The 17,790-nt window shown below is 42.3% G+C and overlaps 1 protein-coding gene across 1 annotated transcript; it reads left to right on the top strand.

Annotated features, from left to right (window-relative positions):
* Nucleotides 1–214: 214 nt before the first annotated feature.
* scfd1 (sec1 family domain containing 1) lies at nt 215–17,786 on the top strand. The gene is made up of 24 exons (XM_024412807.2): nt 215–409; nt 1,025–1,184; nt 1,519–1,609; nt 1,834–1,956; nt 2,180–2,267; nt 2,389–2,478; nt 2,901–2,956; nt 3,471–3,556; nt 3,988–4,087; nt 6,404–6,543; nt 6,851–6,941; nt 7,061–7,140; nt 7,329–7,410; nt 10,742–10,838; nt 10,958–11,028; nt 12,424–12,503; nt 12,632–12,694; nt 12,891–12,966; nt 13,266–13,319; nt 16,020–16,072; nt 16,177–16,210; nt 16,405–16,470; nt 16,632–16,700; nt 17,085–17,786. The coding sequence occupies exons 1-24, from the start codon at nt 379–381 to the stop codon at nt 17,106–17,108; spliced, it is 1,905 nt and encodes a 634-aa protein (XP_024268575.1). The 5' UTR covers nt 215–378; the 3' UTR covers nt 17,109–17,786.
* Nucleotides 17,787–17,790: the final 4 nt, after the last annotated feature.

The following is a 17,790-nucleotide window of genomic DNA, read 5'->3' as shown; positions in this document are numbered from 1 at the left end:
AAAAATTTATGGAAAACCATGTGAGATAAAAAATTGACAAACTAAAGGGTGTGCAATGTGCGTCTATGCAATCGGGTTAGCTACAACCAGTTTTGAAAGTGTTTGGAGTAATGGTTAAAGAGCTATTGAAATTTGAAAAATGTGACTTGTCACTATGTTGACGGTCCCTAACTGCTGTTGGTGAACGTAAGGAAAACTTCAGGCGAATATCCAACCTGAAACTGTCTTTACCGCGGTTCACTCTGGCCACATTGAGTCGGGGCCAGACGTTTCACTCCGCTCACATTGAGTCAAGTCCCGAACTACACACTGCCTCTCAACCAAGCCGCACTTAGCTGCCACGTAATCTGTTGCCCCGTCACTGCATAAACAGAAAAGATGGCCGCCTCCGTCCGGGAAAAGCAGGCAGGTCTGTCAATGGTTTTGGTCATAGATTTTTGCAGAACATAGGTTGTCGAATTGTTGATTCACATTGTAAAACCGACTATTTACTCTGACCATAGCCTGTTGAATAAAATACGAACTTCCACGATGGCCACCAGCCATCTTCACGAGGAAATCAATGCTAAGCTAACTTATTAGCTAGCTATCGTAAACGCGTTACAATAATATTATGAAGCAGCAACAAGTCGGATGGCTAACCTACACTTACTACTACTCTTGACATCACTAGACACTTTGATGTGGTTGTCATGTCAAGGAACAGGAATGCCACGCAGTGAATGACTGACAGATATAGCTAAACCGACTGCAGTATTGTTCCTTTTGATGAGTGGCTAACTAGCTAACGCTAGCTAACTAGCCATTTCACTCATCAAACAATTTCACTCGTTTATTGGCAGAAAGGGTATGGCAAAGTCCCAGTTCCCCCAGTCCTGTGCCATGTTTAGTATGCCAAAAGTGGTGGTTGTGCCAAGGGTTTTGTGGTGGGATGTGCAGCACCTATTGCACAAATATTTCCAATTGACATCATCTTAAACATTGACCAAGCATGACTTTATACTGTATTTTTCTGTGTCCCCAGCTGCATTGAAGCGCATGCTGAATTTCAACACTTCTCCATTGAAAAACACTGCTGCTGAGCCAGTATGGAAGGTTCTGATCTACGACAGGTTTGGCCAGGACATAATCTCCCCTCTACTGGCGGTCAAAGAACTACGGGACATGGGAATCACTTTGCACTTGTGAGTAACTCACAATTTGACATCGCTGTTAATAATCTATTAATCCCCTTCACAAAAGGTAAATGTAGAGAACTAAAATCATGATGCACCAGACAAATAATTAATGAGGCTGTAAAGACTTTGAATTTGAGTAATGTAACCCATCGACTGGTCAGTATCTATTGAAAATGAATTATCTACCAGTGCAGTATATTTCAAAGGACAACAACAGTTTTGTGAGAAGTTGAATTGAGCAATCGCAAATAAGTCCACAAACACAGTATTGACTTGGTGTCAATCAATGGACGCACCTTCATCTAGAAAGGTCTTCAATATATTTGATCATTCTCTATAGGTTGCTTCATTCAGACAGAGATCCCATCCCGGATGTGCCAGCCATCTATTTTGTTATGCCGACAGAGGAGAATATTGACCGGATATGCCAAGTAAGCATCCCTCACTCAGAATATCAACATTACATCATCAGATATGATTAAACTCAGGATAGGTCTAGAGATGATAAGAAAAACTGTATTGGGCCACTGAGCCTATCCATTTGGTGGCCTTGGCCAGATACAATTATTTGTTGTCCAAACATTACATCCCAGACATGTAACATCCTACTAGTCAGTATATTGGTACATTCCATTGTTTTGTTTATTTTTCTCAGGACCTTCGTAACCAGCTGTATGAGTCATACTATTTGAACTTCATCTCAGCCATATCCAGAAGTAAACTAGAGGATATTGCTAGTGCAGCTCTCTCAGCCAACGCTGTCACCCAGGTTACCAAGGTGAGTCCACCACACACTAGTTCACCTCTCTTCTAGGCTGTCTCTCAAATGGTACCCTATTACCTATATAGTGCACTACTTTTTTCCTGTAGGGCTCTGGTCAAAAGTAGTACATTATGTCGGGAATAGGGTGCCATCTGTGACTCCATCCTAGTCATTTTCTAACATACATCACAGGATATTGAACAGCCTTGTAACAGTAAGGTATTTTTTGCTTTCATAGGTGTTTGATCAGTATTTGAATTTCATCACACTCGAAGATGATATGTTTATCCTCTGTAATCAAAATAAAGAGCTCATCTCCTACCATGGTAAGTTCATTGGATTCAGAAACTGTGCTAGATTGCACTTTGCCATTTTCATCAGATCTTATTCATGATTACCTGGCATGATTGTATTTGACTTCCTGTTTTCTTATTCCCTTTTGATTAGCGATTAACAAACCGGACATCATGGACACAGAGATGGAGGCCATCATGGATACGATTGTAGACAGCCTTTTCTGCTTCTTTGTCACTTTGGGTGGGTCTTTCCACAGAATATTATTAGTGCCACAACACTATTGAGACTCCTTGAGAGAACACTTTGGTATTTCAAAATACTGTAAGATTGTTTCATTTACTCAGGTGGTTCATGGTTGTACCATTTTCTCCCTGCTAGATGGCAGCATCACTTTTGTTATTACTCACCTGAATCGAAGCGATACCAAAATCACATTTCCTAGAGAGGAAAACGTTTTGAAAGTAAAGGCCAATGGGGATAGTGTTGACTATATGATGCATTGAGCAAAGTAAACCCACTGCATCCCTAACTTGTAGGTTGTATACGATTCTCAGTTTTATCCTCATGGGATTCACAGCACGTCCTCATTCTCTATAGACACGCTCTGCTAAAGTCGTCAATGCCCTCTATTGGCAGTTAACAGATCCGTTTTGTTTTCTTAGGTGCTGTCCCCATAATCCGCTGTCCAAGAGGGAATGCTGCGGAGATGGTCGCGGTGGTGAGCATCATCCTTCCTCATTTATAACTCTCTGAATTCTCCTCAGCCGCTGTCAAGGGGCCCAGTCTGTCTGTCAGTCTAAATACACTTTGTATTATGTCTTGGCAGTGCAGACAGGGCTGGGAGAGTAGTGCCCATCCCCAGTGGGTACAGTGAAAGAGGAAATTAGTCATTTGAGGACGACATCCAAGTCCACCCACCTCCAAAATCTCACTGTTTGCAGACAGTATTTGCAGGTAGATTCTTGATGTGGGGAGGAATGTTGATGCAGCCAGTGTGGAAGCTGATCTTCCAAGAGCCTTAATGGATGGATGCAGTGTTTCTCCTCCAGTTACACAGCACTGCTCTTTGTTCCCTATACTGTACTGCTGTGTTGTGGTGAGGGTCTCTAAGCTCTCAGTGAAACGCTGCAAGACTGTGTGCTAAGCGTATATCCGGTTAAGAAGATGTAAGGCGTCTTACCTAGCTGCATAAGAAGCAAAACTATCTAACCCAGTTTCTCTGTTTGTTGCAGAAACTTGACAAGAAGCTGAGGGAGAACCTGCGAGACGCCAGAAACAGCCTGTTCACTGGAGACAATATGGGGGCCGGCCAGTTCAGGTGGGTCAGGGTGCAGATTAGTACACTGGGTATGAACCATAAAGAGAGCAGACTAGATGTAGACATTAATATCATGATTCGGTACTGTACCACGGAAGACCTACTCCATTCCCTAAGACAAACACATAAAATGGCTTCCCACCCACACACTGTGCTACACAATGTCTTTGTCTATCTCTGAAGTGGAAATGTGCTATTCTGCTTTTCTCCTCTCCTCTGCTCTCCAGACTCACTGAGTGGTTCGCTAGGCCTTCGCTAAGTGGTGGATGAAGTGAAAACAGTCATGCTTCCTCTGGGAAGCTCTAAGCAGGATCTATTTCAAGTCTTCTTTTGTTTCAGCTTTGGTGGAGCAGAGGGAGAGCCTAGCCAGTGGGGAACTCTGGGTACATTTATCATCCTCTCGTTTCATCTCGCTCTCTGTCTCTCTTCAGCTTCCAGAGACCCCTATTTGTACTCGCGGACCGCAACCTGGATCTTGCCACCCCTCTCCACCACACATGGACCTACCAGGCCCTCATCCACGATGTGCTGGTAAGACTAACAGGGAATCAGGGGGGAGGGAGGGAGAGAAGCAAATCTGTCTGTCATACTCCCACCACTCTGTTATGATGGACTTAACAGACACAACATACACTGACAAAAACTAAGGGCTTACCCATGAGAAACGTCCACTCCACAGTCTTGAGTAATTTATGGTGCGTGGTGTTGTTGGGTGTATGGTATTTTGCGCTCTGTATAGGATGAACTATGAGTATGCACGGCTCAGTAGTGTGAATTGGGATTTATACAGTTGAAGTCGGAAGTTTACATCCACCTTAGACAAATACATTTAAACTCAGTTTTTCACAATACATGACATTTAATCCAAGTAAGAATTCCCTGTCTTAGGTCAGTTAGGATCACCACTTTATTTTAAGAATGTGAAATGTCAGAATAATAGTAGAGAATGATTTGTTTCAGCTTTTATTTCTTTCGTCACATTCCCAGTGGGTCAGAAGTTTACATACACTCAATTAGTATTTGTTAGCATTGCCTTTAAATTGTTTAACTTGGGTCAAACGTTTCGGGTAGCCTTCCACAAGCTTCCCACAATAAGTTGGGTGAATTTTGGCCCATTCCTCCTGACAGAGCTGGTGTAACTGAGTCAGGTTTGTAGGCCTCCTTGATCGCACACACTTTTTCAGTTCTGCCCACAAATTTCTATAGGATTGAGGTCAGGGCTTTGTGATGGCCATTCCAATACCTTGACTTTGTTGTCCTTAAGCCATTTTGCCACAACTTTGGAAGTATGCTTGGGGTCATTGTCCATTTGGACCCATTTGCAACCAAGCTTTAACTTCCTGACTGATGTCTTGAGATGTTGCTTCAAAATATCCACATCATTTTCCATGCTCATGGTGCCATCTATTTTGTGAAGTGCACCAGTCCCTCCTGCAGCAAAGCACCCTCACAATATGATGCTGCCACCCTTGTGCTTCACGGTTGGGATGGTGTTCTTCGACTTGCAAGCCTCCCCCTTTTTCCTCCAAACATGACAACGGTCATTATGGCCAAACAGTTTTTATTTTTGTTTCATCAGACCAGAGGACATTTCTCCAAAAGGTACGATCTTTGTTCCCATGTGCAGTTGCAAACCGTAGCCTGGCTTTTCTATGGCGGTTTTGGAGCGGTGGCTTCTACCTTGCTGAGCGGCCTTTCAGGTTATGTCGATAATATGACTCGTTTTACTGTGGATATAGATACTTTTGTACCTGTTTCCTCCAGCATCTTCACAAGGTCCTCTGCTGCTGTTCTAGGATTGATTTGCACTTTTCGCACCAAAGTACGTTCATCTCTAGGAGACAGAGCAGTATAACGGCTGCGTGGTCCCATGGTGTTTATACTTGCGTACTATTGTTTGTACAGATGAACATGGTACCTTCAGGCGTTTGGAAATTGCTCCCAAGGATGAACCAGCCTACACATTTTTTTCTGAGGTCTTGGCTGATTTCTTTTGATTTTCCCATGATGTCAAGCAAAGAGGCACTGAGTTTGAAGGTTTCTGGAATTTTCCAAGCTGTTTAAAGGCAGATTCAACTTGGTGTATGTAAACTTCTGATTCACTGGAATTGTAATACAGTGAATTATAAGTGAAATAATCTGTCAACAATTGTTGGAAAAATGACTTGTGTCGTGCACAAATGTCCTAACCGACTTGCCAAAACTATGGTTTTTTAACAAGAAATTTGTGGAGTGGTTGAAAAACGAGTTTTAATAACTCCAACCTAAGTGTATGTAAACTTCGACTTCAACTGTATATATATATATATATATGCCAAGGTTTGATTTTTTTCAAGGTAGCGCTACTACAGTTACCTTGTGTGTAAGATTAAGAATAGGGTAAATGCTGTGGTATGTGCTCAGTGCGGTGACCTGTGCCAGAGGTCATAAATATTTGTGACAAACCATTTCCAGCATCCCTGCCGTAAAATTATTTCTGGTATAAAATGTACAATCCAGTCTCCTCTCCTATCCTTAGTTTTCAGTATCACGAGTCCTTTGTTTAAACCTCAATATATTTATGACAACGGTTGTTATTTTGAATGTAGGTATTATGATGATGTAAGTAGATATCAGTGTTTATCCCAGAGGTATCTATGGACCAGTCTTTTTACCCGATGATGTAAGCAGAAATATGACCAGACTACACATCCAATAGGATCTCTGCCAGACGCCAACCATCATCCCAACACTGAAAAACATAATCACTCAGAAATGACTATTTGCAGGAAAAATACTGTCCGTAGTAGAAATGATTTTTGCTGTGTGTGTGTGTGACACTAATGTATTTCTGTGTGTGTGTCCTAGGACTTCCACCTGAACAGGGTCAGTATGGACGAATCTGTGGGGTCAGAAGCTTCCCCTTCCGGAGCCAGACCCAAGAAGAAAAATAAGAAGAGTTATGACCTCACAGCCGCAGACAAATTCTGGCAGAAACACAAGGGCAGGTTAGGAACTCACTTGTGGTGATTACTGATTCAGAGGGTAGCTTGTGGCCAAGGCTTTATAACTAGGTAGCAACAGTATATTCCAAGCTTTGCTTGTTAGAAACTCCATTCCATTGGCTAAAGTGTGATTTTAAACTACTGATTTAGAAGGTAGTCTGCGTTTGATGCTTTATAACTCAATAGTAACAGTATATTTTAAACATTTTTTTTTTTAGAGTTATGCTTTATAACTCTGTAGCAACAGTATATTTCAATCTTTGCTGTAATGAAGTTCTTCTTGGCTGAGCGGTTGTTTTGACTCTTCCAGCCCGTTCCCGGAGGTGGCTGAGTCTGTACAGGAGGAGTTAGACACGTACCGAGCCCAAGAGGACGAGGTGAAACGCCTCAAGAGCATCATGGTAAGAAGGTGCACAGGCGGTTTTCTAGAGCTGTTCAATGAAGTAGTCTCACTGAAAACAATGGACAACACTCACACCTGCAAATTCCCCACTAAAATAAGACTTTTGATCTTCTCCAGGGGTTGGAGGGTGAGGATGAGGGACCCATTAGTAGTATTAGTATGTCAGACAACACCGCAAAACTTACCTCAGCTGTCAGGTGAGCATCACTGTAGAATTTCCATTTTATTTGAACTAGGCTAGTCAATTAAGAACAGATTCTTATTTACAATAACGGCCTACCCGTATATGTAAATATACAGTATTTCTGTATTATTATTTATTAATTGCTACACTGTTATTGACTGCCCAGTCTGGACCAAAACTGTTCTGTGTTTCCTCTACTAGCTCCCTACCAGAGCTTCTGGAGAAGAAGAGGCTGATTGACCTCCACACTAACGTAGCCACCGCCGTTCTGGATCACATTAAGGTTAGTATTAAACCCGGTCATGGCCTGACAACTAGATAGAGGGGATTCTCTCTCTGTCCATAGTGCACTGCATCCAACAAACACTTTTTTTTTCAGATATTAAACATGTATGGAAGACTGCTGTGCAGTCCGTGTGAGCTCCAACATCTCAGAGCACTCACTATAAAGTTGTTACTAAATCTGCCAGTAAAGGACTGCTGAAGCATCCTCTTGACTTGGACTAAGTTAAGCGTACCTATTAAGCCCACATACACATTCAACCCACTTCCATTTTTGGATTAAATCTAATGTTTCAACCAGTTCATGTGGTTGTTTTTATTCTAAGCCAATTAAATGTTTTCTTATTAAGTTATTGACAGTTATGTGTAAGTTCCTACTAGTGGCCAATTTCAGCTGCAAAACTTTGGTGTGGATGCGACTCAGAGAAACATATTTTTAGTACCTCAGATAAGTGACCACACCTAAGAGATGAATGCGTTGATCTATGTACATGATGGCATACTACATGGGTATTAATGACTCTTTCTTGCCAATTGAAAGTAGATGTGTCATGCTAGCAGTCGTACCACATGTCACAGTCAATACAGTGGCAACATAGCTTGGTGAACCACAACAGTATAATAGTATAAAAACTCACCACTCACATTTTTTAAAATGCATTTTGTCTTGTTTATTTTAATGTTAAATTAACCTTGCATTGTTATACATGGATGTTTTTTTTGTAAATTGGACATTTTATCTTAAAGGGTACAGTAGCACCAAAAACACCCCCTCTATACAGAATCTATATAAATATTAATACTGACTTTGCATACTATTGTAGTATATAGTGTATATTTATACCTCAGACCATTGGTTTCCAATTATTTTGTGAGTAAACTTAGCTATTTTGTATTTTTCACTGTAATTTATTGATGCTCCAATTAAGCCCACTATGCTCCAATTAAGCCCAGTTTGCATTGAAACACAGGGATTGTGTGTTGATATCCCTAATATTCAATAAACCCGAGTATAAATAGATTTGCTTCAGATTTAAGTGGCTAAAAATACTGAAACTACACTTATACATATGATGCATCGATCCATGGTTCCTTTAACAAAATGTAGAACAATGAAAAGCCTTGATACTCTGTCCAAGACATTTGGAGTGGACAGGTAGTCATTGAAGCAGAGAGAGAGAGAAGAATAGGATCAGATTTGAAGGACTTCAGAGATAGAAGACCTACCAGTGTGTGAGACTAATGTAGGACATCAACCACCCGAGCCACTGCCTGTTCACACCGCTACCATCCAGAAGGCGAGGTCAGTACAGGTGCATCAAGGCTGGGACTGAGAGACTGAAGAACAGCTTCTATCTCAAGGCCATCAGACTGCTAAACAGCAATCACTAACTCAGAGAGACTGCTGCCTACATGGAGACCCAATCACTAGCCACTTTAACAAATTGATCACTAGTCTCTTTATACAATGCCACTTTAAATAATGCTACTTTAATAATGTTTACATATCTTACATTACTCATATCATATGTATATACTGTATTTTATACCACCTATTGCACGGTGCCTATGCCGCTCGGCCATCGCTCATCCATATACTTACATGTACATATTCTCATTCACCCCTTTAGATTTGTGTGTATTAGGTAGTTGTTGGGAAATTGTTAGATTACTTGTTAGATATTACTGCACTGTCGGAACTAGAAGCACAAGCATTTCGCTACACTCGTGTTAACATCTCCTAACCATGTGTATGTGAGCAATAAAATGTGATTTGATTTGTGGTGGATCAACATGAGGGACAAGAAGATGACTAAAGGACAACTAAGGTACTGTATAAGGTAGTAGTTGTGGAATTGTTAGGTTAGATTACTCGTTGGTTATTACTGCATTGTCGGAACTAGAAGCACAAGCATTTCGTTACACATGGTTAGCAGATGTTAATGCGAGTGTATATGACAAATCAAATTTGATTTGATTTAATGCAGTTAGGACCGGGAGATATTCATATTGTTGTCCCTCATTCATCAATGCGTTTCTATCTTTTGGTTCACCACATGTGCTTTTGTCATGCAACAGTAGAGTGGGTAATGTGAAACTGTCTTCAGACAGGCTTTAGGGAGACAAGTTGAACTAATTAACAAGAATAGCAGTATAGAAAATGTTAACCAGCTTTCAACTAATTCATTAAAAGTTGTGTGCCTTATGATCTTTGTTGCATGGCTTCTTATCCACAGAGGTCCAGTGTGGGTGCAGGGTTGTGTTCTAACCAAGCAGTAATACACCTAATTCAACTAATCAAGTCTGGATTGAAGTCTATGATTAGTTGAACAATTGAATCAGGTGTGTATTGGTTGGCAAGAACAAAAGCCTGGGTCAACATTGCTTTATCTTGGCCAGGTCGCCAAATGAGAACTTGTTTTGAGAACTTGTTTTCAACTTGCCTACCTAGTTAAATAAAGGTGAAATAAAAAAATAAAAATTAATCTCTGTGGATACGATTGGACAACCCCTGTTATGAATGCTGCTTCCATGATGAATAGTGATGATCAATTGATTTGAACTTTAGGGGAGATTATTATAATTCAAGTTTACATAAGAAATATCAGTTTTCAACATTTAGAAATGAATTAAAATGGATTATTTAAGAGGTGGGAATTTTTGGAACACCCATGGGCTTAAAGGTACATTCAGTTGTCATTAAACCCAGTCCACACTTTTCACACATTTTATCAAATATTTTTCTCACAGAAAAAAAATGGTGTCCTAAAACTTCACATGAGAGATGAATCTTTCAATTGGATTAATTTATTTTTGTTGTGTATTTTACCCCCTCTTTCTCCCCAATTTTGATCTTGTCTCATCGCTGCAACTCCCCAACCGGGCTCGGGAGGCCAAGGTCGAGTCATGCGTCCTCCGAAACATGACCGGCCAAACCGCGCTTCTTAACACCAGCCCACTTAACCCGGAAGCCAGCCGCACCAATGTGTCGGGGGAAACACCGTTCACCTGCAGGTGCCCAGCGCGCCACAACGAATCTCTAGAGCACGATGAGCCAAGTAAAGCCCCCCCACCCAGCCAAACCCTCCCCTAACCTGGACGACGCTGGGCCAATTGTGCGCTGCCCTATGGGACTCCCGATCACGGACAGTTGTGATACAGCCCTGGATCGAACCAGGGTCTGTAGCGATGCAGTGCCTTAGACCGCTGCACCACTCGGGGAGCCCTTCATTTGATCATTTTAACAAAAAATATCTCAACTTAGATTTTTGGTAGGCACATACTTATAGGTACTCTTTCTCTAATGTGTAACTTCTGTGACCCATCCCCAGAGCCGTAAACTGGACGTGTACTTTGAGTACGAGGAGAAGCTGATGAGCAAATCCACCCTGGAGAAGTCTTTGCTGGACATAATCAGTGACCCTGACGGTAGATGTGCCTCTGTGCTTATCTTGGCCAGAAATAACATAAATCATACAGTCGGAAATACCTGAGGTGCCTGTTGATGTAAGGTTTGTTAAACAACTTTGTTTTTGTCTTTGTGACAGCGGGAACACCAGAGGACAAGATGAGACTGTTTCTGATTTTCTACATCACAGCCCTGCAACCCCCTTCAGAGGTGAGGCCTGTCCCCCACTTAACCCTTACCCTATCAAACACATGCATACTGGACTTAACCCTGTCCCTATCAAAAACGTACTAGACTCAAGTCACAAATTTTCTTACCATGAAACGCATGCCAAACTAGACTCAATCACAGGTCGGAGTGGAGCCACAAGATACAGGCCCCTTTGTCAGGGAACTCTGTTGATTTGTCTGATTCACTACGGTCATATGCAGTTTCATGTCCAATGGAACCAAAAATGGCACAATAGCAACCTCAATGGAGACACTTTGTGGTCTCACTGGATGTGGTAGTCTTAGTAACAGCACAATATACAATATGAAAAACCTTGGCCCTGGCTTGCGTTTCATTGTTTAGAACACCAAACATCAATTCTCAAATCATTTTTTCGTATGATATTCAAACCAGCTTTTCTCCTTACAACATTCAAAAGCTTTATTGTTCGATATGACACGTTAGAGCAGATTCCAGGAACATCGATACCCTTTGAAGCCGAGGCCAAATGTCATTACTCCAGAAGTCCAATAATGCTAGCTTGTTCTGTTCTGAGCATCTCAAGGCCCTCTGTATAGGACACCCAGCTCTCCACTGTGACTGTGGGTTCTACGTCTGCTTTCTTCAGGGAGGCGGCGCAGCTCGGGGACTAGCCTCTTAGGGACCCTGCTAAGACTTGGAAGACCTTAATACTGGCTCTGCTTCAAGCCCTGTCACCACCACCTCAGTAACCACAGTTCACCACAGAGGAAATGAAGTCAAGTCCCTCCAGCCGCCAGCTCCAAAGAGCTGGGAGGATGCCAGGGGCCGTATTCACAAAGTCTCCGAGTACGGATCGAGGATCAGTTCCCTGCTCGTCCATATAATCGTTTTCATTATCATCTAAAAGACTAAACTGATCCCAGATCAGCACTCCTGTTCTGAGGAGCATTAATATGGGCCCAGGGTTCTGGCTGCGGCTGCAGGCTGGGAACAGCGTTAGGATCAGGCTGTCCTGGAGCATCATGTTGATCAATGGTCTTCCTAATAGCCCTTCTCCTCTGAGATGCCATTCTGCTTTCCCGGCCTGACAGCTGAAGTCAAGCAGGAAATCTTTTTCCACCGCCAACATCTTGTGGTATTCCTCCTTTCATCTCTGTCCCCCACTTAACCTGAACCCGTCCAGGGCCGATTATTACCATGGGATTACCATCCCCTCTCTGGTCCGTTCTCCAGTTGGTCCAGTATGTACATATATAAGGTTATTTGTTTTCCCTGGATGCTGTGGTGTTTTTTTAAGTCCCTGGTCGGTAAATTCCCTACTAATACTCGAATGCCTGCTCAATCACTTGTATGTTTTACCTTGGTGAAAACAGGCATACTGTTATCTTACTGGGGGGGTTTTCTGTGTTTCAGACTGATCTGGACCAATACAAGAAGGCTCTTCTAGAGACTGGCTGCGACCTGTCCTCTCTCAACTACATCAAGCAGTGGAAGTAAGACATTACAAACAAGCTTGCATTTTCAGCATATGATGCTTCATACATGCAGAACCAAACAGATAATAAAACACATTGTTTTGGGTTCATTCAAGGAGCTTTTTATGAATAATTTGTTTTGCCAGGGCTTTCACAAAGATTGCTGCCACACCATCTAACTATGGGAACAGCGGTGTGAAACCTATGGGGTAAGAAAGAGAGAGCACTCTCTGTGTGTCCCAAATGGCACCTTATTCCCTACACAGTGCACTACTTTTGACCAGGTTAGTGTACTATGTAGGGAATAGGGTGCCATTTGGGACATTGCAGAGTTTCCCTTGTTTCAGGGGTCCCATAGACCTAACCCCCGTGCTGACCCTGTCCTCCTGGCTCTCTATCCCACAGCCTCTTCTCTAGAGTGATGAACTCTGGCTCCCAGTTTGTCATGGAGGGGGTGAAACACCTGGTGCTTAAACAGCATGTGAGTAGCTTTACACACACACACACAGATATACCTGCACACAGAATTATGCACAGAAACACACACATGCAGAATGAGTGATACTGAATGTCTCTTAATAGACAGATGAGAGGAGCAGTCTCATCATGATACTCTCTGTATATGTGTTTTCAAAATGTCCAGATGTCCCTTGGCTTTGATGGAAAGGTTTTGCCTGGAGACATGTATGATAATATCTCACGCGGCTGCTCGTTGGAGTCAGTCTTTAGTGATTAATTACCTGGTGAGAAAGAACAGTTTTTAAAGTGTTTTTCTTTCAGAACCTGCCAGTCACGCGTATCCTGGACAACCTGATGGAGATGAAGTCCAATCCGGTGAGCCGTCTCCTCTCTTCCCTCCTCCTCTCTTCTCTCCTCCCCCTCTACTGTGGACATTCCTCTATGTTTCTGCTTTGTTGCACCATCACATTCAGGAGGGAAGCATGCTGATGAATACAGTGGCAACAAGATGAACAACCTGATGGGTGTCTCATGTCTGCAGTCAGAGACTTCTCCAATCATGCCCCCTTCTGATTAGATCACTTCTGAATATGTGGGGGGAAACTAGTCATCACAAATTGTGAAGACGTGACTAGATTTTTTAATAAAGGCAGCAACTGTAGCTAAGCTACTTTGTAAAATGTCAAGTAGCTGTCTGCAGTCGTGTACATACAGTACTAGTCAAAAGGTTGGACAAACCTACACATTCCAGGGTTTTTCTTTATTTTTACTATTTTCTACAGTGTAGAATAACAGTGAAGACATCAAAACTATGAAATAACACATGGAATCATGTAGTAACCAAAAAAGGGTTAAACAAATCATAATATATTTGAGATTCTTCAAAGTAGCCACCCTTTGCCTTAATGACATCTTTGCACACTCTTGGCATTCTCTCAACCAGCTTCATAAGGTCGTCACCTGGAATGCATTAGCTACAGTTGCTGCCTATATTAAAAAATCTAGTCCGTCTTCACAATTTGTGAAAAATAAAGTATAACCCTTGAATGAGTAGGTTTTACCAAACTTTTGACTGGTACTGTACTTGCAGATGACCTATGACCTCACAGTGTAGTAGTGTTTTAGTCAAGTCGGTCAGTCATGTGCATAACAATATAGAAATGCCAGGTATGCTTCCCAGATGGCACCTTATTCCCTATATAGTGCACTACTTTTGACCAGAGCCATATGGGCCCCTGGTCAAAAATCGTGCACTATGTAGGGAGTAGGGTGCCATTTGGGATGCCACCCCAGTGATTAAAAACAGCTCTGTGAGGGTGGCCTGGTCTGATCTGCTCTGGGGGCTCCACTGTGGTGCGAAACCCTAGCCGCTAGCTGCCTGCAGGGCTGCAATAGAGCACATGGGCAGCACTGTGGACTCTCAATCCTCTCTCTGGGAGGACAGGCGCACACTGAACCTGGAGATTAGGTTACAGCTAACCCAGAAGCTCTCTCTACACTTCCTCATCTCTCTCTCAGCTCCTTACCAGCTTACCCTGAAGCAGAGGGAAGGTCCACTTCACTGAAAATCATTCACAAGCCATCTTCTGTGTACTCAACACTACACTTGTTAGTGTAGGCCACCAGGCTTGAGGCAGGTCCCCTATTCCCCTCTGTGGTCCGTGTCTAATTTTCCCTGGATCAGCTGCTACATCTATAGAGGTGTTACATCAACTTAGTCCCTTTGTGATTACCATCTCTCACAGGTCCATAAACATTTAATATGAACAAACGCTTTTCAATTTCCATTAGCTCCGTTCCATCTTGTCCCAGGTGGCACCCTATTCCCTTCAAAGGGAATAGAGTGCCGCTACTTAAAAGTAGTGCGCTTTATAGGGAATAGGGTACCATTTGGCACTCATACCGTGTGTCTACAGCCAGGAGGGTGCAGGGATTACAGGATTCTGTTACTGGCTTTAGATGCCCCCCAACCCCTATCCCCACCTCTCTAAACACTGAATTGGACATAACAATATTATCATTTTCTCAGCTACTGGAATTACAGTGCACTGTACAAAGCGCTTCTTGTTCGGTGAGCCGAGAAGGAGAGGGGCACATCAGTCCAAATTCAACAGCCTCCATCCTCCTCTCCCTACCCCTGTCCCGCATCCGATGGCCCTCTTGGACAGGTGTAATCTATCGGTGGTTCTTCTGTGTGAACACAATGCCATTCCTCTCCCAGGCAGGTTTAGCAGTGTGTTCAGGTTTGATATCAGAAGCCCTCTGCTGAACTGCCTCTCTCCTGTGTGGGGAAAGACGATAGCACAAAAATCTGGAGCATCTAGTCAGTTCAGAGAGACAGGGAGCTCCTCTTTCACCAGCCTGACTGCAAAGTATTTTCTCTTCTGGTGAAGAATGTGAGTGGGCCACGGCTCTGCCAGATAGAGGTAGATGCATTCGGTCCATTGGGAAGAGAGGAGAGAGACTAGGGATGCATCCTAAATGGCAACCTATTTAGTGCAGTACTTTTGACCAGGGCCAATAAGGCTTTGTTGTGAATTGTTAGATATGTTGTGTATTGTTAGATACTACTGCACTGTTGGAGTTAGGAACACAAGCATTTCGCTACACCCGCAATAACATCTGCTAAACATGTGTATGTGACCAATACAATTTGATTTGGTCAAAAGTAGTGCACTATAGGGAATAGGATGCAATTTGGGAATCAGCCCAGACTAAAGACTTGGTTCTGGGTTTAAGGAGGATGTATGAGTAGAGAGAGAGGGAGGGAAGAAACTAACTTCACTGATCCTATTTAAGACTAGTTCTGGTAAATGTGACGTTTCTGTTGAAATCAAGCAGGTGTTGCCTGAATCGGAATTCTGCCTGATCTGATCGCACTTGAGTCAATTGGTTGACTTTGTCTCACAGGACCCATGCTTATGCAGGAGTTGCTTTTAATAAGAGGAACTGGGTGACCTTGAGCAATGGGGGGGATTTGGGGGTTTCTAGAATTGTCAGAAAATGTTCTCTTTCTCGTTGTTCATGTGATGTATACGTTTGTTGGTTTATTGATAATGTTTTTATGATGTGCAGGAGACTGATGACTACAGATACTTTGATCCCAAGATGCTGCGCGGCAGTGAGAGGTAAGACTTCAAGAGCTCCAAGGATAACAGTTAAGGCCTCTAAATAGTAACATGCATTTTCTGTCTGTAAGATCTGTGTCTAAACACTCCTGTTCTCCCAACAGCTCAACCCCAAGGAACAAGAACCCGTTTCAAGAGGTGAGTCCTGCCATGGTCAGCACAAACACACAAACAGGGCCTCCACTAAATCCAGCAACTGCTGTGTGTTGTCCTGGTGCCTGGTGCCTATCTTGGACTCACTGTGTGACGGGGGGGGCACACTAATCTGTGTGTATAATGTACATGAACCTAGCAGCCTCAACCTGTCAGTGAGATCTCGCCTTCTGTTTCAGGCTATCGTCTTTGTGGTCGGAGGAGGAAACTACATAGAATATCAAAACCTGGTGGACTACACAAAGGTAAACTATCACTCCAAATTTTTTAGTTTTTTTGAATGAATGTTTTATAAAAATATCTACATGTAACATTGTGACAAAAGTTTTCATTGTATTTTGTGAAAACTCTTCATATTTTCAGTTGAGTTTTTTAGAACAATGTGTATTTTGTGGCATCCTTTTAGGCAAAGCCAGGGAAGAGGGTGCTGTACGGATGCAGTGAGCTCTTCAATGCAGGGCAGTTCATCAAACAGGTAGGAGGACCACCAGCCTTAGCTGTGCGTCCCAAATGGCAACCTATTACCCATCTAGTGCTCTACTACCCTATGTGGCCCTGGTCAAAAGTAGTGCACTGAATAGGGAAACTGCATTGCTGGTTAAGGGCTTGTAAGTAAGCATTTCACGGTAAGGTTGTATTTGGCGCATGTGACAAATAAAATGTGATTTGATTTAAAAAGGGTGCCATTTGGGAAGCAGGCTTTTTGTTGCGTAATATCAATCATTTAAGCCTGACTCATAATATGGAATGATGACACCTATACTGTGGGTTTGTGTTAAATCACCTACACTGCTAAGTTGATCTTAGATTTCTTTAGTGCGATGTAGTTTTTATTGTTTCTCTGTGTTTGTCTCCACAGCTATCCTCACTCGGCCAAAAGTAAAAGCAAGAAAACAACATATCAACACTTTCTTTTCTTGGATTCCATTTCTCCTAAATACTCACAACTGCAATCAAGACCTCTCTAATCATTGATGATCGTTTTCAGTTACTCTAGATCCTGTCTCTCTCTCTCTCTCTGATATTCCATGTGTTTTATAATGTGTACTATACTTACATTGTTTGTTTAAAGGCCCATTCCAGTCAAAAACATGATTTTCCTGTGTTTTATATTTCCATACTATGAGGTTAGGGAAAATATTGCAAAAATTCTGATAATGCCCTTTTAGTTTAAGAGCTTTTTGAAAAGACCACCTGAAATTATTGCCTGTTTTGGTGGGATGGAGTTTTGGCCTGCCTGGTGAGATCACTAGGTGGTAAATTAGTTAATAGGCGAATAAGAGAGAGTTCCAAACCTCTCTGCCAATAACAGATAGTTTTCAGTTTTCCCCTCCCCACTCAGACCACTCCGACAGTCCTACCAAAATTCTTGTTTGAGAAATTCCTCTTGCTAAGAAGCTATTTTCGTTACTTTTTGACCATTTTAATTGAAAACAATCGCAGTAAGGTACTTAATTGTTACCTAGAAATGATTTGATATTGATATAAAAACATCTGCATTGGGCCTTTAACTAATTTGCTTTGCACTCTCAACAAATAAAGTTGAATAGTCTTTACTTAACACA

The sequence above is a fragment of the Oncorhynchus tshawytscha genome, linkage group LG11, assembly GCF_018296145.1.
Source record: "Oncorhynchus tshawytscha isolate Ot180627B linkage group LG11, Otsh_v2.0, whole genome shotgun sequence".
In the NCBI taxonomy this organism is placed as follows: Eukaryota; Metazoa; Chordata; class Actinopteri; order Salmoniformes; family Salmonidae; genus Oncorhynchus; species Oncorhynchus tshawytscha.
Note: the sequence above shows the minus strand (reverse complement) of the source record. Positions and strands in the feature narration are given on the sequence as shown.